Below are 27,954 nucleotides of genomic sequence, written 5' to 3'. Positions count from 1 at the left end.
ACAGACTCAAGCTCGGTTCATTTTACCTAAGCTTGGGGTTAAATTTGAACTTTAACTCTTAAACTCGAGCTTAGCTCAAATTCAAGCTTTAATTCTTAAAATCGAACTGGCATAATGAAATTAAATAGTTCACAATCTCAAGCTCGGTTCATTTTATCTAAGCTTGGGGTTAAATTCGAACTTTAACTCTTAAACTCGAGCTTAGCTCAAATTCAAACTTTAATTCTTAAAATCGAACTGTCACATAATGAAATTAAATAGTTCACAATCTGAGTCAAGTACTCGAAAATGACTTGTTTAAAAGTTAAACAAGCTTAATTGGAACTCAGTTTGAAAATGATTAATTTAAAAATTTGACAAGTAAACAAGCTTAATTCGAATTCATTAATTTAAAAATTTGACGAGTAAACGAGCTTAATTCGAATTCCACGTTCAAATATATATATATATATATACCTCTTAATAAATACGTTCGCGAACCTCTAAATGAACATATTCACAAATTTATGAACCAAAAACTATTAAATTCAAGCTCAGCTAAAATGTTTTTAAGCTCGAAATCAAGCTAGAGCTCGGCTGGTTAATTTAATCAAATAAATTTTTTTTCAAACCAAGACCTGAATAGCTAACGAGCGGTTTGACTCATTTATATCCTACACCAACAGTACAAGTAGAAAAAGACCAAAGCACTAAAGTAATTGGATCGAAGTGAAACATTGTGTATTTTTTTTAACAAAAAAAACAGGACCAAAAAAAAAAAATCGATCCTAGCAACAGGGGATTAGCACTAATTGCAAAAACTGGATTGACCTTTATTTATGTACAAATCTAATGAAGCTGATCATACCATCTCACCCAATTTGCCATGGAGTTGGAGATCTAAATGGGTTTCCCATTTCATTGAAGCGAGCAGAAGATCAGTTTGTATGAATGGTCAAGTGTTGGAAGCCACCTTTGTCGCTTTGTCTCCGAGGATGGTGACTGGTGAAAGGAATCCTCCACTGTTTCTAATAAATCGAGTATGGGAGTGAACATCTTATATGGGACTTGCTTTAAGACACTGCAATGACAAAGCGCAGAGGCTGTAAACAAATCCTAAGAATCGCTGGCCACAAACATCAAGAGAGGTTAAGAGTTTTGTTGGAGTTTCAAATAACATAGGAGTAGAGTTTCAAGGGAAAAAGAAAATAAATTGTCATTATTAATTACATGAATCTTATCCTTTCTATGCAAGGAGAGAGAAAAAAAATGCATCTATTGCTGTAACTGAAAGTCTAACAGTGAACGATCAAACAGGGGCGTCATCATACCATGCAGCAAATAAATCAGCTTCCAATATCTAGAGGATTAGCTTGGACTTGTTGAAGAGATTGATAAGTAGTGTGATTATATAATTACTGAAGAAGAGGAAGTTCAGAAATTCAAAGGAATTTTGCATCAATGCAGTAAAAAGAAAAGAAAAGGTCCATAAATTCTGGTCTCACCTTATTCTGTGAAGATGTTACAGTATTCCTCCATTGTGGATTTTGAGAAGCTGAATCTCGCTCTCTTATGAAAGTTACAACAGTAGACTGCGATGGTCTATGAGCATAAGCTACATGTGGAGGCGGCATATCTCTCATGACCAATAAGACAAAGCCTGAGGGCACTGATGAACCTGTAAGAAATTTTATAATATCATTTGCAATGAAGATAAATAAGGATGCAAATGGGACCGGACAGTTCATGTCGCTTCGTGATTATGTTGCATTATTTTTTAAAATATATATATATATACACACATATATATATATATGATCTAAAATTAGTTAATCTTTCTAAATACCAATCAAATGAACTATGAAGTAAAAAAAAAAAAAGAATAATTTATTTGACAAAAAGGACAAGTAGTGTCAACGTTCCATTTTCCCAAGTCATATTTTGCGTTGTGTCACTTGCAGGATCTGATTTTGCAATTCATGTTTAAACTGGTGTGGGGTGCTCATATAATGTATTATTGATTAATGTTTGATAATGTAAACCCTAAATCTGAGTTGGTAAGCAAAATCATGAGCACACACCCAAAGTCTGGTAAGACGTCATATAGTAAATCTCACTACTGACCAAGGAATTGTTAGCAACCCAAAAAAAAACCTGTGTGGTACACAAACATTAACAAAGAAGGCCTATCACAAATATCCATTTGACTTTAATAAAGATATGCGATAAAGCAGATAAGCATGGGTCCACATGCATATGTTTCTGTTAATTTTATTATGTTTCATTTCTACTTTTCATCCGAAAGGTGCATACCTATAAAATAGTAGAGAAAAATAAAAATTGAACTGATTAAGTTCTCTGAATGTTGTGAAGGCCAATGCGAAAGCATCTCCAACTGCAAAGAAATATGTAAAATGCTAGTGTGAAATGGATGTCAGTTGCACTTAATAGAAAAACTTAGCAAGTATCAATAACATACTGGTACAGTAGTAGAAAGGGCTAGAACAGCAGATGATGTGAAAGATAGAACACTGACAGCTGCCAAACTTGCAACCTGCATAAATTATCAAGTATATAGTAAGCTTTGAGTGAGATTGAAGCGAAATGCCATTTTACAGGTAGAAAAGATAAGCAACTATTAAAGCTCATTTGATCAAATGGATGGGCAAGAAAATTCATTCAGTTAAAAGTTCATAATTTAATGCATAGTTCACAAGTCACTGTTTGAAATTTGTGCATTTAGACATTCTGAAAATACGATTGCCTAACTGTTCTCATTGTCACCAGAACAGAATCTGGGAAAAGGACAATACATAAAATATTGTTGATAACAGCTATATAGGCATATTATATCGTTGGAGTCATAACCAGTCACTAGAATAAAATAAAATATGGAAAAAATCAACATACCAGAAAAATTCTACAAAAGTGTAAAATTATCACAAACACATTTTAGGAATTAATCAATTTTTATATCATTAATGTATCCTAATTTGAAGAAGGCAAAAAGATGAACTAACAACAGTTTTTGTTCCAATAATAAACGACAAGCTTTAGGCTTTAAAAATTGCAATTTTCTCTTTCTCAATACCTGTACTCACACTTCCAATTTTTGAAACCTATATGTACCTCTTTGCTCGTTAGACAGTATGATAGACCAAGCAAATGTGCAGAACTAAGTAGTAGTTGATATTTTTACTTACCTTCCACATTTCAGTAGATGCCATTTCAGAACGTACTTTGCTCATTTTTGAAAACAACAGAGTCCCTAAATGATTGAGAAACAAAAATATCATGAAACTATGACATGAAGATGTGCCTTCCAAAATTAATGATTCAATGCTTATCCGCATCAATTGAACAAGCCAATAACAACAATAGTAACAACAACAATCAAGTCTTATCCCTCTACAAGAGGGGTCGGTTACATGGATCCTACTACACCATTTGACTCTATCCCCTATTATATCATCATCTATATGAACAAGCCGCGCCCGGTGTACGAAGCTCCGGCCATACGAGGTCCTGGGGAAGTATTCATTGTACGCAAACTTATTCTGTTTTTTGCAAGAGGCTATTTTCAGGATTCGAACCCTTGACTTTTAGGTCACAAAGCAACAACTTTACCCTTGGCAACAATTTTACCGTTGTGCTAATGCTCCCCTTCAAGTCAACAGGAAAAGTAAAAAAAAAAACTTCTTAAGGACATGCTAATCTAGAAAAAATGTCAAAGCCTATGCGCACATAATGGCAAAACCAAACAAACAAAATGTCACAATCGAGATTCGCTAGAATTTCTTATTGGCATGTCATGTGCCCATAGATAAAATTGAATGTGCAACAATACCTGTTACAATAAAAGGGATCCTTGGCGCAATGGTATTACTGTGTGACTTTATGGCAACGTGTTTGAGTCGCAAAAATAACCTTTTGCAATTAGGGTAAGGCTACCTACAATAGACCCAATGTGGTCTGATCCTTCACCGGGATCCTGCACTGGCAAGAGCTTCGTGCACCGGGCTGCCCTTTTAATGAATGATTGAAAACTTAGGTGGAAAAATTTTTCACAACTTCATTTTCATCTCTATCTTTTCATGCCAATCCATTAATTTATCATCCATGACAAATAATGAAACTTCTATGTTTCTTTAAGATAATTTTGTCGTATGTAATGTGCTCTTTCAGGAAATCATCCAAATTAGTTCAAATTACAATGTCAAGAAAGGAAACAATGACAGATCCAAAGGAATTTCAAAAGCAACACAACGGATGAAACATACATTCCAACGGTGTTCTAATGCCTCAATAGAATTGCCCTAATCAATCCATCACTATGCATCTAAAAAGACACTTTTAATCAATGTTTTCCATCAAACATCTGCAAAAGCAAACAAATGTAAAGATATTCTAACTATCATCCAAATAATGGTTAATCCATATTAGTCTCCCACTGTTATATTATTTAAAACATTTAAAAAAACAATTTGTATAATCTACTAAATGATGGATATTTTTTGTAAAAAATAATTATTTTATAGCACCATGTAATTAAAAAAAAAACCTATTTCGATCCCTCTCCTCGTTTGTATGCAACATCTCCACTATCATCACTGTTGTGATGTCGTCTCATGTAGTGTTGTTGTAGTCATTGCTCTCCTTCTCTATTCACATACACCACTGCACATGCAAGCTCTCATCACCATCGTGTTGTTGTTGTTGTTGTTGAACCTCCCTCGTTTCCACAGCCACCAAAGGAGAATCTGCCTTCTTCCTTGCGTAGCCTCCTTCGCTCCATCGTCCCTGGTCACTCTCGAACAAGTCCTACAACTCTACAAGAATTAGATAATACCAAGTATCTCTCTTTCGCTTTCAGTTTCTTGATACTCCATGCCTAACTACTTGTGGCAATGAGCTTCAGCAAGAAGCTTGTTTGGGCATCAACCCTCGACTTTCATTCTTTATCGTCTCTGGCCAACAACGTCATTGTGGATGTCTTCCTAGGCCTTGATCATCTAAGGGTCCTCTGAACCAATTCTTGTGAGGGCATTTCCTCCCACATGCAGTTGTGCGCCCTTCAAAACCTATGTCCTCTGAGTCCAGTGTATCATATTATTCTCTTTTTGCAAAGCCATGGCACCTCTTTCGTAATGTTGGTTAGGGCTTACAAATTATTTCCACCAAGTAAGAGAATGTTTTACTATGTGACATATTAGCCAATATGTTTAATAGTTCACAGCCTATTTATCATTCAATTGCTAATGCCTAATGTTACATTTTTCAAGCGTATAATATGTGTTTCCCTGTAGCATATCCTTGTAGATCCACCAATTGAGATCTAGAGTTTGCTTAGGGTGAGTCAATGTAGTCTCAATCCTCATTTCAATAGGGTGTTTCTTGCTTGATTCAATTTAGTATTTTCCTTGTGCATGATTAAATCAATGAAATGTAACTACAAGATTAATTGAATATGTTGCTCTAAAAGAGGGAAAATTGAACTAAGATCTTGTACGATGAAATAAAGATCTTGTATGATGAAATGATTAAAGATAAATCAGTTGGAGTTGGAGACTATTAAAGGAGAATGGAAGTTGATTTATTATTTCTTTAAATGTGTTTTATGTTATATGCCTACACACACACTGATGGAGACAAGTGGCAAATTCCGTTAAAAGTCTATAAGTGCAAAAATAACGATTCTAAACCTCCACTATTAATTTGGCATGTCTTGGGAAATGATATAAAATTCATCAATTCCTAGGGGTTCAAGTCAAAAGTCAGCATTATATGACCAACAATTTCAATATGCTTTAATTTCCCATGTTTGGAAAATTATAGCATATTTATGAGTCTTTTAAGTTTCCAATGTGTCTTTATGAGTCCTTTGTGTTTTCAATGATTCTATCTACTAGCATTTATGTTGCTTGAGTTCTTTGTGAGTTTGTTGTTGTAATGCTAGAATATGGAATAGATACCAATGTTTTGAGAGTTCTCTTTGATTTTGTGATACAATCTCCCTGTGGTGTGATGCCTAGGAACCCTTAGATGTGATACCTAAGTTTCTACATTTCTTTATACAATCAACAATAGGTTGTGATGCCTAGGAATCCTTAAGTGTGATACCTAAGTTTCTACAATCTCTTTACCACTTCATGCCAAATTTCTACTTCCCAAACCACCCAACACTCAATCTCCGCTTGTGCTGCATCATTTGGTATCAGAGTTTTAGGGCTTTAATATGTCTACAAGATCCGAGAGGAGCTTTAGAGGAAAGTTAACTGATAATCAACGTGATGAGATACTTATTAGCATGATGGAGCAACTTGATGGTATGCAAATTCATCTAAATGATGTTGAAACCATGATTTCTCAATCTAAAGGTGATCAAGTTCAAGGAGTGCAAGGAAAAACACCTCAAGCAAACAACGTGATTCAAGAAAGATTCCACACTTTTAACTCACCAAAGACGAGTTTTCTCACCTGGGGAGAGTTGATGGAGACAAGTCGCAAACTCCATTAAAAGTCTATAAGCACAAAAATAAAGATTCTAAAACTGCATTATTAATTTGGCATGTCTTGGAAGATGATAAACCTACTTGGGAAATGATATAAAATTCATCAATTTCTAAGGGTTGAAGTCAAAAGTCAGCATTAAATGACTAACAATTCCAATATGCTTTAATTTCCCATGCTTAGACAATTGTAGCATATTTATGAGTCTTTTAAGTTTCCTATGTGTGAGCATTTTAAGTTTCCTATGTGTGGATATGAGTCCTTTGTGTTTTCAATGATTTTATCTACTAGTATTTATGTTGCTTGAGTCCTTTGTGAGTCCTAGTATAAATATGTCTACTGTTGTAATGCTGGAATATGGAATAGATATCAAAGTTTTGAGAGTTCTCTTTGGTTGTGTGATACAATCTCCCTATGGTGTGATGCCTAGGAACCCTTAGATGTAATACCTAAGTTTCTACGTTTCTTTATACAATCAACCTACGATGTGATACCTAAGTTTCTACAATCCCATTATCACTTCATTCCAAATTTCTACTTCGCAAACCACCCAACCCTCAATCTCCGCTTGTTCTGCAACACGGGTGATCCATGTGGGAAGGTTTATTTTTTATAACTACTCTAAACCCTTACCTTTGATGACTTTTTTTTTATATTTGTTTGTCCTTTAATAAGAAATGAGAGCATTAGAAAGAAAGTCGGAGTTGCATCTATTGAGGAAAAACTCCGAGAGACACATTTAAGATGGTACGGGCATGTATTTAGACGACCAATAAATGCTCCAGTTAGGCAATGTGAAATTATGACAAACACACATATCAAACGAAAAAGACCAAAAAGATTTAGTTAGCAACAATAAAACAAGATAAATTTATTTAAGCATAGATGATGATATAGTAGGAGATAGAGCTCAATGGCGTAAAAGGATCTATATAGCCGACCCCACCTAGTGGGATAAGGATTGGTTGTTGTTGTCGTCGTCCTTTAATGATGCTCTTAATTGCCTATTGCTTTATTTTTGTGTAATTTTATATTAGTGATAACAACAAATTTATTAGTAGACTTGATAGGTGATTAAAACTAGGAAAGTCCCTTAAGGAACTATCTTAAGAACTCTGAAGAACTAAGAAAACAAAACTACTTATACCGAATTGATAAAACATTGAATGGGCTACTCATAGTGAAGAGGTTCAGCTCAGCACTCAAAGGAGCAAATAGGTCTGTACACATGTTTTGTGAATTTGGGCCTATTTCTCATTAGGTGAATTCCATATCATCCAACAGCTTCATTTATGGTAAAGTTCTAAGTGACAGTAGCATGTGCAAGTACAAGCACACATTTATATTCTATTTATGGTAAATAACATTTGGAAAAAGTATGGTTGAATGATTGGATTTCTTGTTTGAGAGGGAAATCTGTGTATTTATAATTGTTCTGTCCAATAAATGGAAGCTGTCTTCATACAGTGGTAAGATGTACCTTTATTTGTTTTTCTGATGGGGTTTCAACTAATTCTTTTGTGCTTCTCTTGGTCTCTTTAACTACTATAGTGCCACTTTGGGTAGTTGAGATATGAGGAGGCTTATAAGGAATCTCTATATTTATCTCTTACATATGTGTGAGTTTGCTATACCATATATGCATGCACATGTCAGCCTACGGGTGGTTCGGTAAGATATATGATGCAGGAGAGAATCCAAAATTGAGATTTTTTTAAGTAGTTATCCGTTAATTAAGTTTAGTTTATTTTTTATATTTAATTTTGTCCTAAATCTTAAGAATCGAGTCTTGATAGTTAATTTATCCTAAATCTTAGGGAATAAATCTAGTTGGTTTATTTTTTGTTTAGATTTTTTTTAGGGTTTTGAGAACTATATAAACCTATGCTTAGATGATGTTTAGGGACAAGTTATTTTGATATTGAATCAATTGATTTCGCTTAAACCACGTTACGACTACATCTATTTTGTTCTTTATTTCCCGCTTTTATTTTCTCAAGAAGTTTTTTTTTTAAAACATATCTTGAGATACTTTTTATTTCGTTATTTCTCTCTTGATTCTTCCTAATCCATGTAACTTCACGCCCCCAGAATAATCTATATTCTGCCCGGCGTCAGTTGATATCAAAGCTCATTAAGATGCAATGGAGGGTCGTCGTGGACGTGGTCATGATCGTGAAAGGCAAGTTCTGGTTGAGGAAGTCTCACATTGTGGTCGTCACAAAGTTATCTCAACGTCTAGCGATACGAGAACGTAAATATCGTAAGTTCCTTTATTCCCCTTTTGAAAAATCTCTAATTTCCAATCGAGAAGAGTTGTCCAAGCACAAGTTTGGTTTCGAAAAATACGGGTTCAACTACCCCACCACCTACAACTTCGAGAGAACACCAACTCCCCAGTACCTCTACGTCCCCCCTTCTCACGGCGACGGAGACAACCATGAGGATGCGGACCTCGACAACATTGAGTACGACCAGTTCTACTCTATCGATCATCCAATTGCAAGAGGCAGCGAAGACGACGACAAGATCGAATTATTCGGTGATCCAATTTACGACGAACACGAGATCGAAGCACTAGGTGAACCGATATTTGATGATGAAGTTGACGAGGTACTCTATGGTGATGACCATGAGATTTTGGTCTTATTTGAGGATGCAGTTTGTGCTGTATCGGAAGACAATGCGAAGAAAAGGGAGACTATGGATGCTGAAGACATTATTTTGAACTCGAAGACGTGATCTTTTCAACCTGGGGTGTTTGATGCAGGAGCATCCAGTGACACAATCATCTCATACTATCCAACATGGTTATGTTCCCCTTGGAGTTATTACAAGAAGAAAATAAAGCTACCAACTTTCCTTTTGAATCTAGAAGACGGACGATCGAGGCTACTTACAAGGAAGATGATGAGTTCGTGGTATTCTGACGTGGTTGCACTCTATTCGGAGTCTGGACGAGATGGAATCCCTTCAGATTTGGTAACTAATAACTCTACACTACTTTCTATGTCCAAATTTTTGAACAAGATGAAGCATGAAGACATGGTCTATACTTTGCTTCCTTACAAAAGCGATAAAATAGACCTAGACTTGGATCTACCAGCTGAGGTGCAACAATTCCTATCCGACTTTGCTAATTTGATGGTTGAAGACCTTCCTCCGAGACTTTCCTCTAAGAGAGACAGTCAACACCAGATTGACCTCGTTCCGGGGTCAATCTTACCTAACTGGCTGGCATACCGTGTTAGCCCTAAGGATGCTGAAAAACTACAACGACAAGTTGTGGAACTATTGAGACAAGGTTATACTCGTGAGAGTATGAGCCCTTGTGCAGTATCTTCCCTACTTACTACCGTGAGTATTAAGGTTACCGGCTTTGAATTTTTCTCAGATATGTATGTTGATGATCCCTCCTTTAGCAAGATATTTCAGGAGGTAACTAATGGACTTCGCAACGACGTTATTTTGCACAATGGTTATCTATTTCGGGGACTACGATTATGCATTCCAGACTATTCCTTATGGGAGCACATTATTAGTGAATTGCATAACGAAGGACACTTTGACCGAGACAAGACATTAGCCCTCATCTCTTCCGACTTCTATTGGACCAAGCTAACCAGTAACGTATCTCATTTCGTGGACCATTGCTTTGTATGTCAGCAATCTAAGGGAACCCTCACCAATGTTGATTCTATTCTAGTTATGGTGGACCGATTTTCCAAGATGGCTCACTTTGTAGCGTGCAAAAAAATCATAGATGTTGTTCAGATTGTCACCCTCTTCTTTAAAGAGATTATGCGTTTACACGGTATTTCTCGAATTATTACTTCAGATCGTGATACTAAATTTGTTAGTCAATTTTGAAAGACTATGGGAAAAGCTAGGGACGAAGCAAAACTTCAGCAGCGCCTATCACCCTCAGACGGATGGTCAGACCGAGGTAGTGAATCAGAGCTTAGGAAATCTTCTGAGATGTCTCACAGGAACCAAACCGAAGCAATGGGATCTAGTTTTACCACAAGCAGAATTTGCATACAACAAATCAAAGAGCATGACCACCGGTTTGAGTCCTTTCGAAGTTGTTTATGGATGAAACTCATCTGGGGTACTGGATTTAGTCCCTATTTCGCGTCCCGGACAAACTAACCCCAAGGCTGAGGAGATGGTCGAGCATCTTCGAGTTATTCATGAGCAGGTTAAGCAAACATTCAAGAAAGCAATACTGAATACAAGATCAGGGTAGATCGTCATCGACCTCAGGTTCTTTTTGACATTGGTGATATAATTTGGGTTGTATTAACTTGTGATTGTTTCTCTGTTGGTGAATACAACAAGCTCAAAGATCGAAAGATTGGATTTTGCGAGATACTAGAAAAGATTAATGACAATGCCTACAGGTTGTGACTTCCTAGCCATTTAAAAACTTCTGATGTTTTTAATGTAAAACACCTAAGTCATTGTGCTCTGGAGCCGGATACACCCACCCTAAACTCGAGGACGAGTTCTCTTCAACTCCAGGCAACGTAACTGATGCAGGAGAGAATCCAAAATTGGGATTTTTTTAAGTAGTTATCCACTAATTAAGTTTAGTTTATTTTTTATATTTAATTTTGTACTAAATCTTAGGAACCGAGTCTTGATAGTTAATTTATCCTAAATATTAAGGAATAAGTCTAGTTGATTATTTTTTTGTTTAGATTATTTTTTTAGGGTTTTGAGAGCTATATAAACCTATGCTTAGATGATGTTTGGGGACAAGTTATTTTGACATTGAATCAATTGGTTTCGCTTAAGCCACATTACGGCTACATCTCTTTTGTTCTTTATTTCCTGCCTCTTATTTTCTCAAGAAGGTTTTTTTTAAAAACCTATCTTGAGCTACTTCTTATTTCGTTATTTCTCTCTTGATTCTTCTTAATCCCTCTGTAACTTTACGCCCCAGAATAATCTATATTATACTCGGTGTCAGTATACCAAACCACCAACTCGTATATCGTTACCGTACTGAAAAATTCAGTATAAAAAAATTTCATATCGATTCCGTACTAGAATTTTGGTATACCAATTTTCAATATACCGAAATTCTAATATGGTATCAATATCATACCGTTTAAGATAAAATTTCAGTATCGGTACATTATATCAAAAATTTCCATATAAATCCTATACTAATACCGAAAATTTCAATACGATATTATACCGTACTGAATGTTTCAGTATACCATAAATTCAGTATATTTTGGTACAGAAAGTATGGTATACCGAATTTTTGGTATTTTTCCCCACACCTATATCAGCCACAATGAGCTTGGACCTAACACAGTGAGGGCATGAATAGTCGAGTTAGGCCCTCGAGTGTAGGATGAATTTGTACCACTTGGGTAGTTGGGAGACGAGAAGGCTTATAAAGAATCTCTATACTTATCTCTTGCATGTAGTATGTTTGCATGTAGTATGTGTGTGGGTATATTGTAGCATATATGCCTCCACATGTCAACCACAATGAGCTTGGACCTAACGTAGTGAGGGCATGAATAGCCTCGACAAGCCCTCAAGTGTAGGATGACAGGATTTGGAGGTAAACTTATTTTTTTAATCAAATTAATTTATAAGGAAAAAATAAAGCAATTGTCAAACCTTTCTACGATGGGAAAAAATATTTTTTAAAATAGAGTTGACCGGTTTTATGTTTTAGCCAAATAACATTCTAATTACTCTTGTTGCCATATTTTTTTTTTAATATGTGCATTTAATCTTTCTGATCACGAGTTCAAGTCTCAGAAACAAACTCTTACAAAGCAGGATGTTACGTACAATAAACCCTTCCCCAATATCCCGCATTGACGGGAGCTTTCATGCACCAGGTCGTCCTTTGTTTTTTAAATTTTTCCGATTGAAATTTGGAGTTCTAGGTAACTCCTTTTATGTCTATTTGTCCAACGCCAGAGTTTGGATCTCAACCTTTCCAATGTTCAATGCAAAACAGAAAAAACAAGTGCAAACTTAATTACTGCATGGTTAAAATTATCATGAATGTATGTAGCCTAATCATACAATTAATGTGATTCCTTAAGTGGGATATCAAAGAACCAAATTTAACTAAAATGATAATAAAAAATAAACATAGAAAAAGGATAATCACCATAGCTAGCCAAAGCACCACCTAAAAGGAGCATTGCTGCAGAAAAAGTATAGAGATAAACCTGCAAAAAAAAGGGATGTAACAACAGTATTCAATATTCTCAGAAAGACATGGAAGTGCCAAAGTAGAAAACATGCATACCATCAGGAAATTCAATACCTAAACTGGTCTATAATATTAAATTATATTATGGAAATTAAGATAATAAAGATAAATAAGCATCAATAATTCTTAGTTTAAGTGTTTAAAATCTCACTTCGATGCCAATCTTGAATTTTGTCCGAGCAACATATATGATGTAACTTATCACCAATAAAAAAGACCCTGGCATGTGTACTTGTGATGTCATTAAAAAAATATTTCTCACTGCAGACCATCTGAAAATTGTGTCGATTTGCCTATGGGACATATGACAGTAGAAGTTGTCTACTTGGACCATCATAAATTCAAATGAATGATAATCCAGGCCAGAGGTTTTAGTGTCATAGGACAGGTTCTTGAGTGCATTATCACTTTTCACAAGCATCATATTACCATATAAGACAGGAAAATTCTCTCTAAATCAGAAAAGGAAAGATGATCAAATCTTTTGTCTCACTATATAATATCTTGTTCAAGCCAGTAAATACGACATGATTACTTGGTGCCAATACATTCTTCAAATTAGACTGCATCATGAAAATTAAGATGATCACCTTTTCTATCCTAGATCTAATTGATTGCTCAGGGAAGTGTGACATATATCTTCTTTGCTACATATTCAGGGCAACGATCCCCCATCGGTATCTACGCTTATCTCTATCTCTTGTTTCTCATTACAATTCTAACATGTTGCTTGAGAATGTTGTGTTTTCTCGTAAAAGTTACATCTATGATAGCTTCCCTAAGATAGTGGATCTTCCAGGAGTGAGCAAACGATCCCTCAAGAACACAATAAGACAGACTACAAAATAAGACATGAAAATGCACTTAAGCAACCGACCTAATATGGATGAGGCTGTCAGTTACCTTGCTATCAAATGGCATATTAAAGAGAGAGAGAGCTCTACTCGGCTGTAGATGAATATGAAAGAAGACTACTAGCCCTGGGCAGCGCACAATGTAATCCATAGAAGACAGAGCATAAAGTGGAAACAACATTGAGAAAATATGAACACAAGGACGGGAGCATAACTTGCTCTTGCAAAGATGATGAGGATCCTACACTGCATGAACGCACATGATCGAAGCTACATGAAATGCACCCACAAATGATCTTGAACATGAGAGAACAAAGTGCTGATGTTGATGCATCCAAAACTCCACCCATGAGTGATCTTGCTTGTGATCACAAAATCATCACTCCATGAGTGAGGTTGGCTGAGATTTCCCACCCATGAGCTTTGCCAACTACTACCTCCTATAGCAACAAAAGACAGGATATCAAATCCAGGCAGAAAATGTAAGGGACTCATCAGCAACATGCATAATCATCTGCTGTTGGGATGCATGACAGCGCTGGGCCGCTGGCCATGTCAAGATTGGATACATCTAGAATTGTTGATCTGATACTTAGTGCTACCATCATTTTGGCTAACCCCCTCTCCCCTTAACTTTTTTCATAGACAAAAATATTCCTAAAAACAACCCATTCCCATGTCTTCAACAGGATAAAATGTGTTAAAATTAATAAATAATGTATATTGACGTGTTTTGCATAAGATGATAGCAATTGAATCCAAATTGAGGAAATATCTGGCTCCTCAAATTATAAAAAATGACTGATAGGATAATAACATACCCGAGCTGCAATTGAAGAATCAATAGAATTTTTCCCTCCGCCAATCCATATCAAGATTGAAAAGACAATCATAGATATAAATGTGAGAGCAATCACCTACAAAAAAAAAATGGGGCATAGATTATTTGTATATGCTGGCACAATTCAGAATGGTTAGAATAGAAAAAAGTAGACAACTTTCACTCATCTATAAACTTAAATTCAACATACACGTAGGCATTCACATTTCAACATGCTTGAAAAACACATTCTTACCAAGATTACAAACTTTTGTCGGCTTCCAACCTGAATGGCTCGAGGAAAGCAAAATACCCTACACCCATCAACATGTGGCCGACCTTGTTTATCCATTGACTTATCCAACAAAGCTTCACTGTAACCACGTTCATAATCTTCCTCTTCATCATCACTTGCTTGATGACACAAGTCGACCCTACATGCCAGAAGCATAAGCAAAATTATGAAATTTCAGATGTTATTTCATGCAGAAATTGTAATAATTAATTTCAGATTCTATGCCTCAAGTCTTCTAGTAAACATTATATGTTCCATTGTGCAGCTAAATTGTGGGCTCGCCACAAAATGCTAAGACTATGTTTTCATTTTGCTACGGGGATCTCTGTAATATTATCCTAGTTTAATACTTTGATGTAACCCAAAGCAATTCAAGCACAACTAAATTCATTAATCAGGCTATAGAAATAAAGAAGAGTATAAAAAAAGAACTTAGATTGGTTATTTATATAGAGGATATAAAACATATAGCGGAAAACCAAACAAATATACAACATTGGCTTTACATAATATTGATATTACTTTGCTACAATATTAAATGCTGCAGAACAAAGGAAAATGTATAAAATTACAACAAAGGGCTAGCTTTGTTATAGTAATTATGTTAAAGCTGAGTGGTATAGATTCTCCTGATTATGGATTATGGTGGGTTTGATGCAAAAAAATTAAATTTAACCGAATTTACTACAATAACTTGAGTAGCAAATTGTAAATTATGATCAGATATCAAATGTGTTTTTCATTCATCCAAATTGATTCAAATGTAATCCAACAATTTTAACCTAGAAGTTGTACAATGTGACAGATAAACATGAAAAATAAAATAAAGACAAACTAATTAAACCTGCTTATTTAAGCATGACACAAGCTTTCATGTTCTAATGTATCAAGGCATAGTTCTGTAATGTAAAAAATGGTTATAAACCTACTGCTCAACTCATTTTTTTGCCTGGATATTCAATGCAAAAGGCACTAAACTAAGAACGTATATAAGCTATATTATGGAAACAAATGCTATTGTTTGTAGAAAACCAAGATAGCGATAATCCAAAGGGCTCAAACTGAAATGTTCATTAGTTAACATGATGCCAGAGAAAAGGATTCATGGAGAAATAAGATGTTTGCAGATTCCATGCTAAGCTTTGTGTAAAACATGAATCTGTTACATGATAATGATAGAGCCACAAGTAAACACTAACATGTGAAATCCAAAAAGAAAAAAGAAATCCAACAATGAACACGAGGATAAAATGCATTGCAGACAAGTAAAATAACATAATTGGCATTCCTAGACAATTACCTAGAACGTACAAAAATTATGCAGTACAAATCAACAAAAATGATAAAAAGTTCATCTATACAGAAAAACAAACGAATTGTTACCAATCAAAGAGATATCAATACTCTTTATTGATGCTACGGGAGCAACAAGTATGTAAATGTTGGCCATCATTGAAAGCTCAACATTAAGAAAAGTTTTCACTTATCTTAATAATCAAAGAGGGAAACTCCGATGCACAGAACTGAGTGTGGATTTATGCATCTAATTGTTATAACTGGTGATGGGAGTTACTTACCAGAAAGAAATAAGCAGGAGAAATGCAGCAAAAAAGATAATTTGAGGGCCAACTGCAAGAAAAGTGTTTGCAGTTAGCAGGTGTCTTGAATGAATAGTCATGTCTGAACATAAGCATGTACAATATGCAACTGAAAACATCACTGAACTTTGCATGCATGCTTACCCATGAGAACAAATCCACAACCATGTGACCAACATTGCCATCCCTTGCAAGTAGCAACAAGGGCAGATATGAAGTATGCTACATAGCCTGACATGAAATCAATACAGGCCATCAAAATATGTCACAACAGAAGTGTAGCACAGTTAAAAAAAAAGATGATACAATCAATTGGTTAACATGGGCTAGAGAATAATAATTAGGAAGGCATCAAAAAACCACAGAACTTATAGAAAAAAAGAAAGAAAGAAATTTACATTGTGGTGAAATATAAGATTAGGAGATGTCAGAAAGATATGTCTAGTTTACGATGGCACAAGAAGAAACCCAAGCTCAGATATTTAGCAAGTGGCAAGGAAATAAAATAAAAAGTAATAACCAAGGGACGAAAATGGTTTGCGGCTAAGTTGCATAACAAGTGCATGATTTACATGCTCAAATCTTAAGACAAATGGTCTAATTATTCTTTGCTAAAAAAATCCATATTGTGTTGGATATATGCCGTTTAAACCATCAAACCCATAAGTTGGCGTACCTGTTAAGAATATGAATATATAATTGGTCCCTCGCCTAAAATTTTTGGGATAAGTGGTTAATCATGGTGTCAAAGTAGATGATAGTGTGTTAAGAAGAAAAAGTGTTTCATGCATTCATGTATCAGATTTGGGCAAATCAACTGTCAAGTAGTCAGCTAATCTACTTTACCAACACCAATTGTTTAAAAAGACAAACACTCTACCAATCAATGTACTAGTGAATATTTAATAAGAGCAATTGATCAGCATATCATACACCAAGGCATGAACCCCACTAGTTTTTCCTCGGCTACATAAATTTTGTCCTGCCACTAAACTCTAAGCAAGATTTTTATGTCTAGTAATATTCATATGTTTAATTATGTCAAATTCAGTCTTTCATCTCGCTCTACTCATCAACTTTACCAATTCATCATTGTGTAATTATAATAAACTATTGATCAACTTTGACGAGAGTTGTAATTGAGAGCTTTAAATATATAGGATTATTTTTGAAAAGGGATGGAGGATTGATAGAGATGTTTTATATAAAATACAAGCATAATGGTTGAAATGGAAAAGGGCGTCAAGTGTTCTTTATAATTGTAAGGTACCTCTAAAACTCAAAAGGAAGTTTTGCAAAATGATTGTTAGACTTGCTATGTTATATGAAGTTGAATGTTGGTATATGAAGCGAAAGCACAAGTAAAAGATAAGACTTGCAAAGATGAGAATGCTAAAGTTGATATACGGGGATATGAGGATGGATAATAGAGTTGCACATATTGAAGGAATACTACGTGAGACACATTTAAGATGATAAAGACATGTGCATATGCATCCAATAAATGTTCTAATTAGGCAATGTAAAACTATGATAAATATACATATTAGTAGAGGAAAACCAAAGAAGACTTGGTAAGTAACGATAAAATAAGAGAAAACATTTAAATATAGATAAGGATATGGTAGGGGATCAAGCTCAATGGCATAACAGTAAATTTGGTTAGTGGAAGACTTGGTTAGTAATGATAAAATAGAAGAAAACTCATTTAAATATAGAAAAGATATAGTAGGGGAACAAGCCCAATAGCGTAATAGTAAATTTGGTCAGTGTTGACGGGCACAGCTTGTTATTTTATACCATGCTTTTAGTACATCAAACAAAACCATCAATATCATTCTCAATCCCAAATGAAAAAGATTAAGAGTGGATATAAAACAATATCAAAAGGCTAAAGATGATAGTTAACCATATTAATTATCAGTGGATTAGCATTCAAGGGAAAAATTAAAAGCTAAAGAATAACTTACCTAATTTAACCAGGACTGTCAAATCTTATGAAGTCACACATATTCAGTTAGGAAACTTTGATCAAATATCTGATGAATTCACACATATTCAGTTAGGAAAAATCCTTCATCATTGGTGTTTGAACTCTCTTACACTATTTGTACTCTTAATATATGATGTTATCAAATATGTAGCAGATTTTTTTGTGACTAACAAACATCCAAAAAAACAGGTTCTTCTGGCAGATTGTTTATCATAAATCGTAAACAGCTTATAGAGAAATAAAGAGACTAACTTATAGCTTTATAGTACGTTGGTTTCGTATATAATTCTCACTCTGCATAACAAAAAGCATTAGCAGTTAGTGACGTTATTTCATGGCAGTCATTACTGAAATCATGTTCAGTCATTGCAAACTGTAAAGAAATTCAGATTTTCCAGCAATAAACAAATGTCAAATTGTATGTTATTAGGGTTTATAAGAAAGAGAAATGGTGTTGAGTTATTTTATGCTGGTCTGCAAAAATTCATACACACAATAAAGATACTTAAATAAATATCAAGCATAAAACTACTGCTGTCTCGGTTGAAAAAAGCATAAACAGAAAATTTAACAGTAGCAGATGTTATGCTTGTTAGAAGAACTTTTTAACATTGCAAAACTTCTAACAAACAAGATACAGTTTTTTATAAAGAATTAGATGATATTAGACTAAATAATGGTGAAATCCAAGATTACTCTGTTTGTAAGAAGACTACATTTTTATATTATCCATCATACCTATGTTGGAAGAGCCAATCATGAGATGGAATATCTGCAACAGAATATATTTAATAGTGCAAATTATTCACATATAATAGAAGAAAACACATGGCACAAGAAACAAAAGCAGGAGATTGTTTATGGATGCCAAGGACAGTAGAACTATGATATTTAAATAAAGAAAATCTGGGACAAGAAAACTAGACAGAATTAGTCTGATATGGACTAACTAGAATGCACAATATTTGAGGATTAATGAAAACATATGTTCTCATGAGCAAGAATATTTTTGACATCCTTGGATGATATGTGAGAGAGAATCATTCATCAGAAATGATGCAAGAAACTTTGTCAGTTATATTTATTTTTTAAGCAGAAAATTAGAAGAATGACTTGCTATGAGAACTAAAACCATTAATAAGAGAAATTTATACTACATCTTCTTATATGAAAGTGCTTGACAGAGAATAAGGAGCATGCAAGTCATGAAATAGCACTAGCATAGCTGACTATCATCAAATCCCTTATAGATGACTACATTGCATAGTTACAGTTTATGGGTTACCTAAAGATTCTTGATGCAGACAATGGGAATAAATAGTAGGTAGACAACGGGAATAAATCCCTTATAGATGACTACATTGCATAGTTACAGTTTATGGGTTACCTAAAGATTCTTGATGCAGACAATGGGAATAAATAGTAGGTAGACTAATTAAAGAAGAGGTCTATTGAAGTGCAGTGCAGAGTTTCCTTGCCACCTTAATCAAAGGCTGCAGTACAGGTAGACTGTTGCATGTGGACCAATGAGGTTCTCAGTGAAAAAATAGGGAAGCAGGATTTGTTTAGACTGTTATGATCAAACTGGAATTTGAGTAGGTTGCTTGATAATTTCAATTAGGTTTCTGTCTCTCTGGTGATGAAGTGGGATGGTTTTCCTCATCTTTGATAGGAGAGATGATGATTTGACACAACGACATAAGATAGATTTCTCGTGCCGAATAGTATACAGTTCGGCTAATTATCAGAAAGATACATTTTGATCGTGTTGCTCAGCATAATACAAGATTTTAAACCATAGGTTCAAGTGACATAGGGGTGTGCATCAAGGAAATCCACAATCACCTATTTATTAATATTCCTAGAACTGAAGTTCTTCATTATGTTCTGACAAGGGGACAATAGGAGGGTCTTTCCTCTGATGTTGCTCAAAACTACTACTATGCTCCGGATATCCAAGTAGTTCAGGTTTTGGATAACACTACTTTTTTAAAAGGAAAGCCTCTGTTATCAAGAAGCTGCTAATTGTGCTCTCAGCGTTCTTCTCAATCAGTGGGCTCCAAGTGAATTTGTGGATGTCCTCATTCACATACCTGGGCAATGACAATGACACAAGCTCTCTTTGGGCAAATATGTTGGGTTGCCCACTCACTCCCTTATCTATTCGGGCCTTTAGTTTGGTGTAAACCGGCCAAGCAAAGCATACTGGGGAAGTTTATTAGGAAAGTTCCTGCTAAATTGACCTCTTGGCAAAGGATTTTTGAATTGGTAACGGGGAGAAGAATGCTTGTAAAAAAGGGTACTCACATTGATAGTCATCTATCCCTCAATTGACTTGATTCCTTCTTGGATGATTCATCAGATTGATAGGATCAGAAAATTTGGTAATAACAACAACAATATGCTTCTAATGTTTGCTTTCTTGCTTCAAAGGATCATGTGTAGACCATTCCATCTTGGAAGTCTAGGAATTATTTTGAGCAATACAATCGAGCCAACCTATGCAAATGGTAGTGGCTCCAGACACAAGATTGTTCACCTTGGGGATATATAGTCACACATCTATATTTCCATAGACCTTTTTGGGATCAAGGGAGCCTAATTGCACTTGTTCCCATGCATGGAAAACCCTTCTTAAGATCAGAAACTTTTGTTGACATTAGCATTGTTCAGATGGTCTACAAACTAGAAATGGGCCCTTCTATGGTAGATGGGTAGGAAAATACACATTAAGGCACATCGTTCCTGAGATATACGAGAGCATTAGGGAGGATGTTTTCATAAAAGACCTTTGTTTTTGCAGTATTAATCTGGGTCTATCTTTTAATCACTTTTGAATGCAAGTTCACTTAATCGGATGTTTTAAAGGGCTAGTAACATCTCAGACTCACCTGTACCACAACTTAATAGATGGAGGTGAAGCACAACAAATTCCTTCGCTATCAAATCTGCTTATTCTATTTTCATTCATAGGGGAAGTATGGATGGTTTCTATAAGATCATTTGAAGTCCTTCCCTACTGGAGAAGTTCAAATCTTGACTTGGTTGGTGGCTCATGACAACCCAAATACAAGACCAATGTTAAGAAAGAAAGGATTAGTAGACATGGATCATTATGACAACTTCAGAGCATCTTTTCTTCTATGTAATTTTGCCAAGCATGATTGGGATCTTCTCCTTACATGCGTTGTGTGAGGTCTGCAATACCTCCATTGTACTCAACACATGTGCTTAGGCACAAATATATGACATTTGGAGGAGAAATGACTATATCTTTCGTTCTAAGTAGAGCCGACAATATTAGGCATGACTCAACAATATGGCATGATCAGATCAACTAGAACACAATTAGCATAGACATCACTGAAAATGGTACAATATGACCCAAATATATAAATGAGTGACACAAATTGACTTGCTTAAATTAATTTTAAATTTTTTATGTGATACAAGTTTATTGTTTAGAGATTTTAATCAATATTAGACTATAAAATATTTTTTTTAAATATATTAATTAATTTTGTGTTATTTCATATAATTTTATATTGGCACTACCATTTATGATACGATTGACCCAACATAACACGAATTGTCACTCCCAATTCTAAAAAGGTCAAATCAGAAGCCTTGTACTCTTTGCTTAATCATCTGCAGCTTTGGACTATCCGTGTCGTTGGGAAACATTTAGTTATACCTTTATCTTCTATAGATCAGTTGCCAAGCTTGGTAGACAAGCTTTTGTGATACTTAATGTAGGCTCTGAGCTGGTTAAAATGCCTCCTATTTCACTTACAGTCCAATAGGAGTTCTTGGAAACAAAATTGTTATTCTAGATTTCAAAACAGCCTAAACTACAGCAGCTCAATCTGCATGCAGAGCTGATTGGGCAACTGATTGGGCAGGATAAATCCTCTTGACCTAGGGCAGTTGTAACACTTCTACCCTTTGACATTTTGTTCTTATTGTAGATGTTACACCCTTTCTCATTCCAAATTGTTGCCTCAGATCATTAGTACTGTATATTCTAGACTTTAGCTAATATATTTTCGGTAAACTGTTGTTCTCTCTCTATGTTTAAAAACAATGTGTCAAACACTAAGAGGATAAACTTCTAAAGATGATACGCTAAAACTAAGATTACATTCACTTTTAATTAAGAGATGCATTTTAATGCCAGATGATATGAAAAGAAAGTCACAGAGTCTAATACTAAGGAGGTGCTTCTTGGAGATAATGTGAATGCTTTTGTATCTCAAACAAATAGAATATAACGTGAGGTAAATATCCAAACTGTACAATATCAGCAGTTTTTTGCATACCTTTTGGCGAGTCCAGCCAAGTTGCTGATTGCGCAAGTGAATTCTAAACAACTGCAATCAATTTGGAAGTTGATCAACTAAACAGCTGGAAGTATGTGTACAAAAACACAGCAAGAACAAATAATGATGTGAACACATAGATCACTTATAATCACATAACCACTATGATTTGAGAAAAACAAGGCAAAGCATATGCAAATACTGTCATCGCAAGGCCAGATTAAGGATGAATAGAAAGGCACCCACACATATCATGTTACCTCTTATAAGATGAGAAAAAACCTTCTGTATCCAGTTTCATGGATCGAAAAATAATTGGCAAAGAACCATATAAACATAATTGGCTCAAATTTTTCCAGTAGTTTCTCTTCTAGTAAACAATAGAAACAAAGTAGTATAGTTAATTGGGCATATTACATAGTAGATCACAGTATCAAAATCAATTAAATGTACAGAGCATCATCACTTTCAAATACAAGAAATATGATTACATGTAAAGTAAGCTCAAGTTTGGGAAGCAAGTGGAGGACAAAAAGGCAGTATCCATTCCGAGAAAAATAATAACTCTGAAACAGGGAACTCTAGTAAGCAATACCAAAGCAGAAGATGGAGTTTTTAAGTATGAAACTGGCATGTGCAACTATAGGTTGCTGGGCATTATGTGGAGTTTTAAGTATAAAACTAACAGGGGCGACTATAGGTCTAAAACTTGATATGAAATCCCAAGTGGTAAAATCCTTGACATCATGCAACTCAAATAGGAGTGGAAGTGAGATGGAGACGAAAACTTCACCCTTTTGTCTAACATCATAAAAATGAGGGTTTTCTAATATATACTTATCTACAAAAAGAACTCCACTTAAGTATCTTGGCATTTTGAATTGGACTGGCCACCAAAGCAGAAGATGGAGTTTTTTAAGTATGAAACTGGCATGGGCAACTATAGGTTACTGGGCATTATGTGGAGTTTTAAGTATAAAACTAACAGGGGCAACTATCGGTCTAAAACTTGATATGAAAGTCCAAGTGGTAAAATCCTTGACATCATGCAACTCAAGAAGGAGTGGAAGTGAGACGGAGAGGAAAACTTCACCCTTTTGTCTAACATCCTAAAAATGAGGGTTTTCTAAAATATACTTATCTACAAATAGAACTCCACTTAAGTATCTTGGCATTTTGAATTGGACTGGCCTCTTTCTAGGGCTTTAACATGGTATTAGAACTAGGCCTCGCCTCTAAAGATGATGTTGGGTCTGAGCAGGCATGTTGAAAGGAGTGAAAGTGAAATTGACATGAAATCTCCACCTCTTCAGTGCTGCACCCTAAATATGAGGGTTCTCAAATTCCTTTATCAAAGATATCTCCTACGTAAGTGCATTGGAATTTTAGGTTGGATTGGGCTCTCTTTTGGGCTTTAACAAACTTCTAAGTCATTTTTCTCAATATCCTACCCTACCAATTGATTCCTGCACCTTTCTACCACAATATAAACATGGCATCCATTGAATCTCCAATAACTGCATCCAACGCATTGCATCATCTGTCCTCCCTACTCCTTTATCATATCAGCTATTGCCCCTTAATCATCATTTTCATAATACCAACAAGAATAATAATCAATGCTGTGCAATCCTTTTGCAGTTTCCATTTCCTAAGAATTGAGCAACGCGCATGGTTTGTGGTTAAGCTGTGTGCTGTAGATGATAACTATATGACATCAGTGAGTCACAGATAAGGGATGAATGTTGGTTTATTAATTTATTCTGCTTATTTTTAGGGCAAATTTGGTATTCAATTGAATAAATGTCTCTTTATGAAGATGATAAAAATCTGCAAAATGAAAATGGGCCAAATTTCTTTTTTATTATATTCCATCTGAGAATTATCAGAGACAATAAAAGATGTTTTACATCACAAAACCATATGCTCTGTGTTTCAGAAATGTGATTGGAAAATATTACATAAACAAATACATGGATGTTAAACAAGTATAATCTTAATGACTTCTAATGCGAAAAATAGGTTTTGAAACTCAGAGTTGACAACTTAAATGAGTTTGACTAAAAAAAGGACTAAGATTGACAGACCATGTATGTTCTCTAAGAAAGTCATTTACCAAACCAGCATAACCAATCCTGAGACACATCACTCTATTGTCTCATCTCGTACATGATTATTTTATTTAAAGAACTTTCAATCTCAGTGAATACAGTGAAGCAACTTTAGACACATACGGTGAAAAAAAGAAATCACAAGTTTTTACATGCTGCAAGATACAGAAATCACGTCAGCTAGACATATGCAATAGAGGAAGTCACATTGAGAGGACTAATTGGTTGTCGATGACAGGTCTCTTCACCCAGCACTATTAACCAGCGTCAAGTCACATCAATATTATCCAAAAACAACTCTTCTACAAAATGTATGAAGAAATACTGATTACCAGATCAAGTATTGGGAGAAAGCAATGCAACAGGAAAGATAAACAGTAATTATGCATGTGCAAGGAAAAAACCATGCAAGAGTAACAATGAGGATACATTTGGAAAAAGAAGGGCAGTTACAAGACCCTACCAAACACAAATAATTCCATATATGTTGAAGTGCTAAAAACAACTAACCATCTTTTAGGTACAAAACTGAAAGAGTCATATACGAAAAATAGATAGATCCGCTACCTTAACGGCCCCCCTAATGCCGGTCCCACGAATATGGAGGAAGGTAAATGCAGGTACACATACGTTAGACGCATAGTGGGGTAAATCATATTTCGTCAATTCCTGAGAATCGACCCCTGACCATTACGCTATAGATGTCATGCACTCATTGTCTGTGCTATGCCCTGGAGGCAAGAGTCAGACACGAAAGCTAATATGGTTCTTAGTTCACAATGGTGTTCTTCAAAGTTTATATCACCCATACAAGACAGGTAAAGAAGAGATCAAAGTGTGATTTGTGATCCATGATGTGCTCTTCAAGGATTAAATGTGGCAACATATCCATCATCCACCATCTATGGTTCCCAAACTAAATCTGGATAACATTCATCTATCTTCGTGAATTTCATAGTGTTGGAAGTCCTAATATAGATCTATGACGCGCTGCTCAAGGATCAAGAGTAGCGACACGTTATCATCTACCACGTTTTGGAAGCCCTATAATGGTTCAGAAATATAAGCCAAAACAGGATAACATTCATTTTATCTTCATGGATTTCGTCTTATAGTGTCACAATTGCTCAACCAACAATATGAACACTCCCTCTGTCTACGCTGCAGAATTTCTCAGCAGCCCTGGCAAGATTCAAAGGAGCACCAATTACGGAAGCCAAGAATCCCATACAAACCCAAGAATCCAATCCATACAAAACAAATAACTAGAAATCTAGAATCAACAAACGGGCATTGGCGATTAACCGACCTCTTCAATCAAATCACGAGCAACAAAGAAACAGATCGCCAATTTCAAAGGGGGAACAATACCAACCTGCAGGAACGCAACGACCGCAACCGCCCCATCCACGGCAGCCAGGACCGCATCCGCCGCCGCGACTTCTTTCGGCAGGCATCGCATCGCCGCCTCCCCCTCTCTCCTCATCGAGCTGCCTGTCGCGGAAACCAACCAGTACGAGTCACGGCCACTCGCTCCCTCGACGATGTCGCCCACCCAGACAACAAATCGCAACCACGAATCAGAGACCGCAATCGCCGTAGAGTGATGGAGGCCGAGCCAACTACTAACCGGAGCTACAACACACGGTGGATGGAGAAGCGTAGCCGCTGCCCTCCGATGCGCTCATAGCCAAATCGGTCCGGGATTAACGTCATCGATTTTAACTTCTCAAACTTACCCGCCCAACAAACCTAGCAGGTTAGTGGAGGGAACAGTAGCCATACTGGGCCATGTAGAATCTTCCGGTGGCAACAAAGGTATATTTTCGGGTCCCAAACAAAGAGTACGAAAGTGCTTCCTCCGGAAAAAGAAGTGGATCCTTTCGACCCACAGGCCAACAGCTGTTTGAATGGACGGCATTCTGTCCTACGCCGGTGCGCATAGTGATTCGCTCACCGCTTAAGCATTTTTAAATTTTAAAAAAAATACTTTTCCATTATATTTATTTATTTTACCTTTATAATTTCCTCAATAATATTCACTCTATTAATAATGTTGGAAAGGTACTTATTTTTATTTTTAAAATGTAATTTACTGAATTAAAAAAAAAATAAAAAATAATGAATCTTTCTCTAATATTTATATTAAAAATAGTGATTACATTTACCAGAAAATACTATTTGGACAAAAAAAAAAATCCTTAATTTTGGAAAAGTTTGTTCACTCGATATTCTTTTTCCAAAAATGATTCAAAAAACTTCTTATTTTAGTTATGTTCCAATTCTGCAAAACAATCTTAGTTTATCTTTGTGACTATTTTGGAAAAAATAAAAAGAATAATTGTTAAATGTAAAGTTTCCTATAATAATCACATGAATATGTCTATATCTAAATACAAAGAGAGAAAAAAAAATACTAAAAGAAGTTACTAAAAATCTTATCTTCTTTTTTCAGGAAACCTCAAAAAATAGAATTAATATGAATAATAGTAAGAATAATTGGAAGTGTACTTGGAATAATCATATAATTTACTATACAATTCATTTTGTATAAATAACTATTTTACCATTTACTTTTTTTTAAAATAAATTAGTAAATAGGGAAATACTATTTTTTTTATCTTTTATATCATCACACACTCTTAATATTTTTTTTATATATATTTAATAAAGTCAATCTAAGCTACTTTTGAACTTTTGTTCTAAAATTATTAAGTTATTTGTTTCTTTAACAAAAATATTACATAGCTAAAATTTTTCCATTTCATTCTATTTTTACATTATTTAATTTTATGCAAGAAAGTAATTAATATACTTGCATATTTAGAATAATCATATAATATACTATATAATTCATTTTGTATAAATAACTATTTTATCATATACTTTTTTAAAAAATAAATTAGCACAATAGGGAAATACTATTTTTTTATCTTTTATATCATCACAAACTCTTAATATTTTTTATATATATTTAATAAAGTCAATCTAAGCTACTTTTGAACTTTAAAATTATTAAGTTATTTGTTTCTTTAACAAAAATATTACATAGCTAAAATTTTTCCATTTCATTCTATTTTTACATTATTTAATTTTATGCAAGAAAGTAATTAATATGAACTATAGTAAGAATAATTGGAAGTGTACTTGCATATTTAGAATAATCATATAATATGCTATATAATGCATTTGGTATAAATAACTATTTTATCATTTACTTTT

The 27,954-nt window shown here is 34.9% G+C and overlaps 1 protein-coding gene across 1 annotated transcript; it reads right to left on the bottom strand.

Moving 5' to 3' along the window:
• Positions 1-671: 671 nt before the first annotated feature.
• On the bottom strand, positions 672-26,438 carry LOC122002605 (tobamovirus multiplication protein 1-like). Its single transcript, XM_042557830.1, has 13 exons — positions 26,108-26,438; positions 22,622-22,672; positions 19,041-19,074; positions 16,454-16,540; positions 16,289-16,340; positions 14,673-14,850; positions 14,418-14,513; positions 12,638-12,698; positions 3,183-3,247; positions 2,459-2,533; positions 2,293-2,374; positions 1,485-1,657; positions 672-1,060 (listed from the first exon to the last, which is right to left on the bottom strand). Exons 1-13 carry the CDS (start codon positions 26,216-26,218, stop codon positions 1,037-1,039), a joined length of 1,089 nt encoding a protein of 362 aa, XP_042413764.1. The 5' UTR covers positions 26,219-26,438; the 3' UTR covers positions 672-1,036.
• Positions 26,439-27,954: the final 1,516 nt, after the last annotated feature.

This window comes from Zingiber officinale, chromosome 7A (genome assembly GCF_018446385.1).
Source record: "Zingiber officinale cultivar Zhangliang chromosome 7A, Zo_v1.1, whole genome shotgun sequence".
Lineage (NCBI taxonomy): Eukaryota > Viridiplantae > Streptophyta > Magnoliopsida > Zingiberales > Zingiberaceae > Zingiber > Zingiber officinale.
This window is presented reverse-complemented; position numbering and strand designations above follow the sequence as displayed.

What these genes read in the sequence shown, in the direction of transcription:
- LOC122002605 (XM_042557830.1), bottom strand. Translation starts at nt 26,218, where the DNA reads ATGAGGAGAGAGGGGGAGGCGGCGATGCGATGCCTGCCGAAAGAAGTC. An exon ending in TTGGCTGGACTCGCCAAAAG is followed by an intron (nt 19,075 to 22,621) that starts GTATGCAAAAAA and finishes ATTCTGTTGCAG; the next exon opens with ATATTCCATCTCATGATTGG. An exon ending in GATTGGCTCTTCCAACATAG is followed by an intron (nt 16,541 to 19,040) that starts GTATGATGGATA and finishes ATTTCATGTCAG; the next exon opens with GCTATGTAGCATACTTCATA.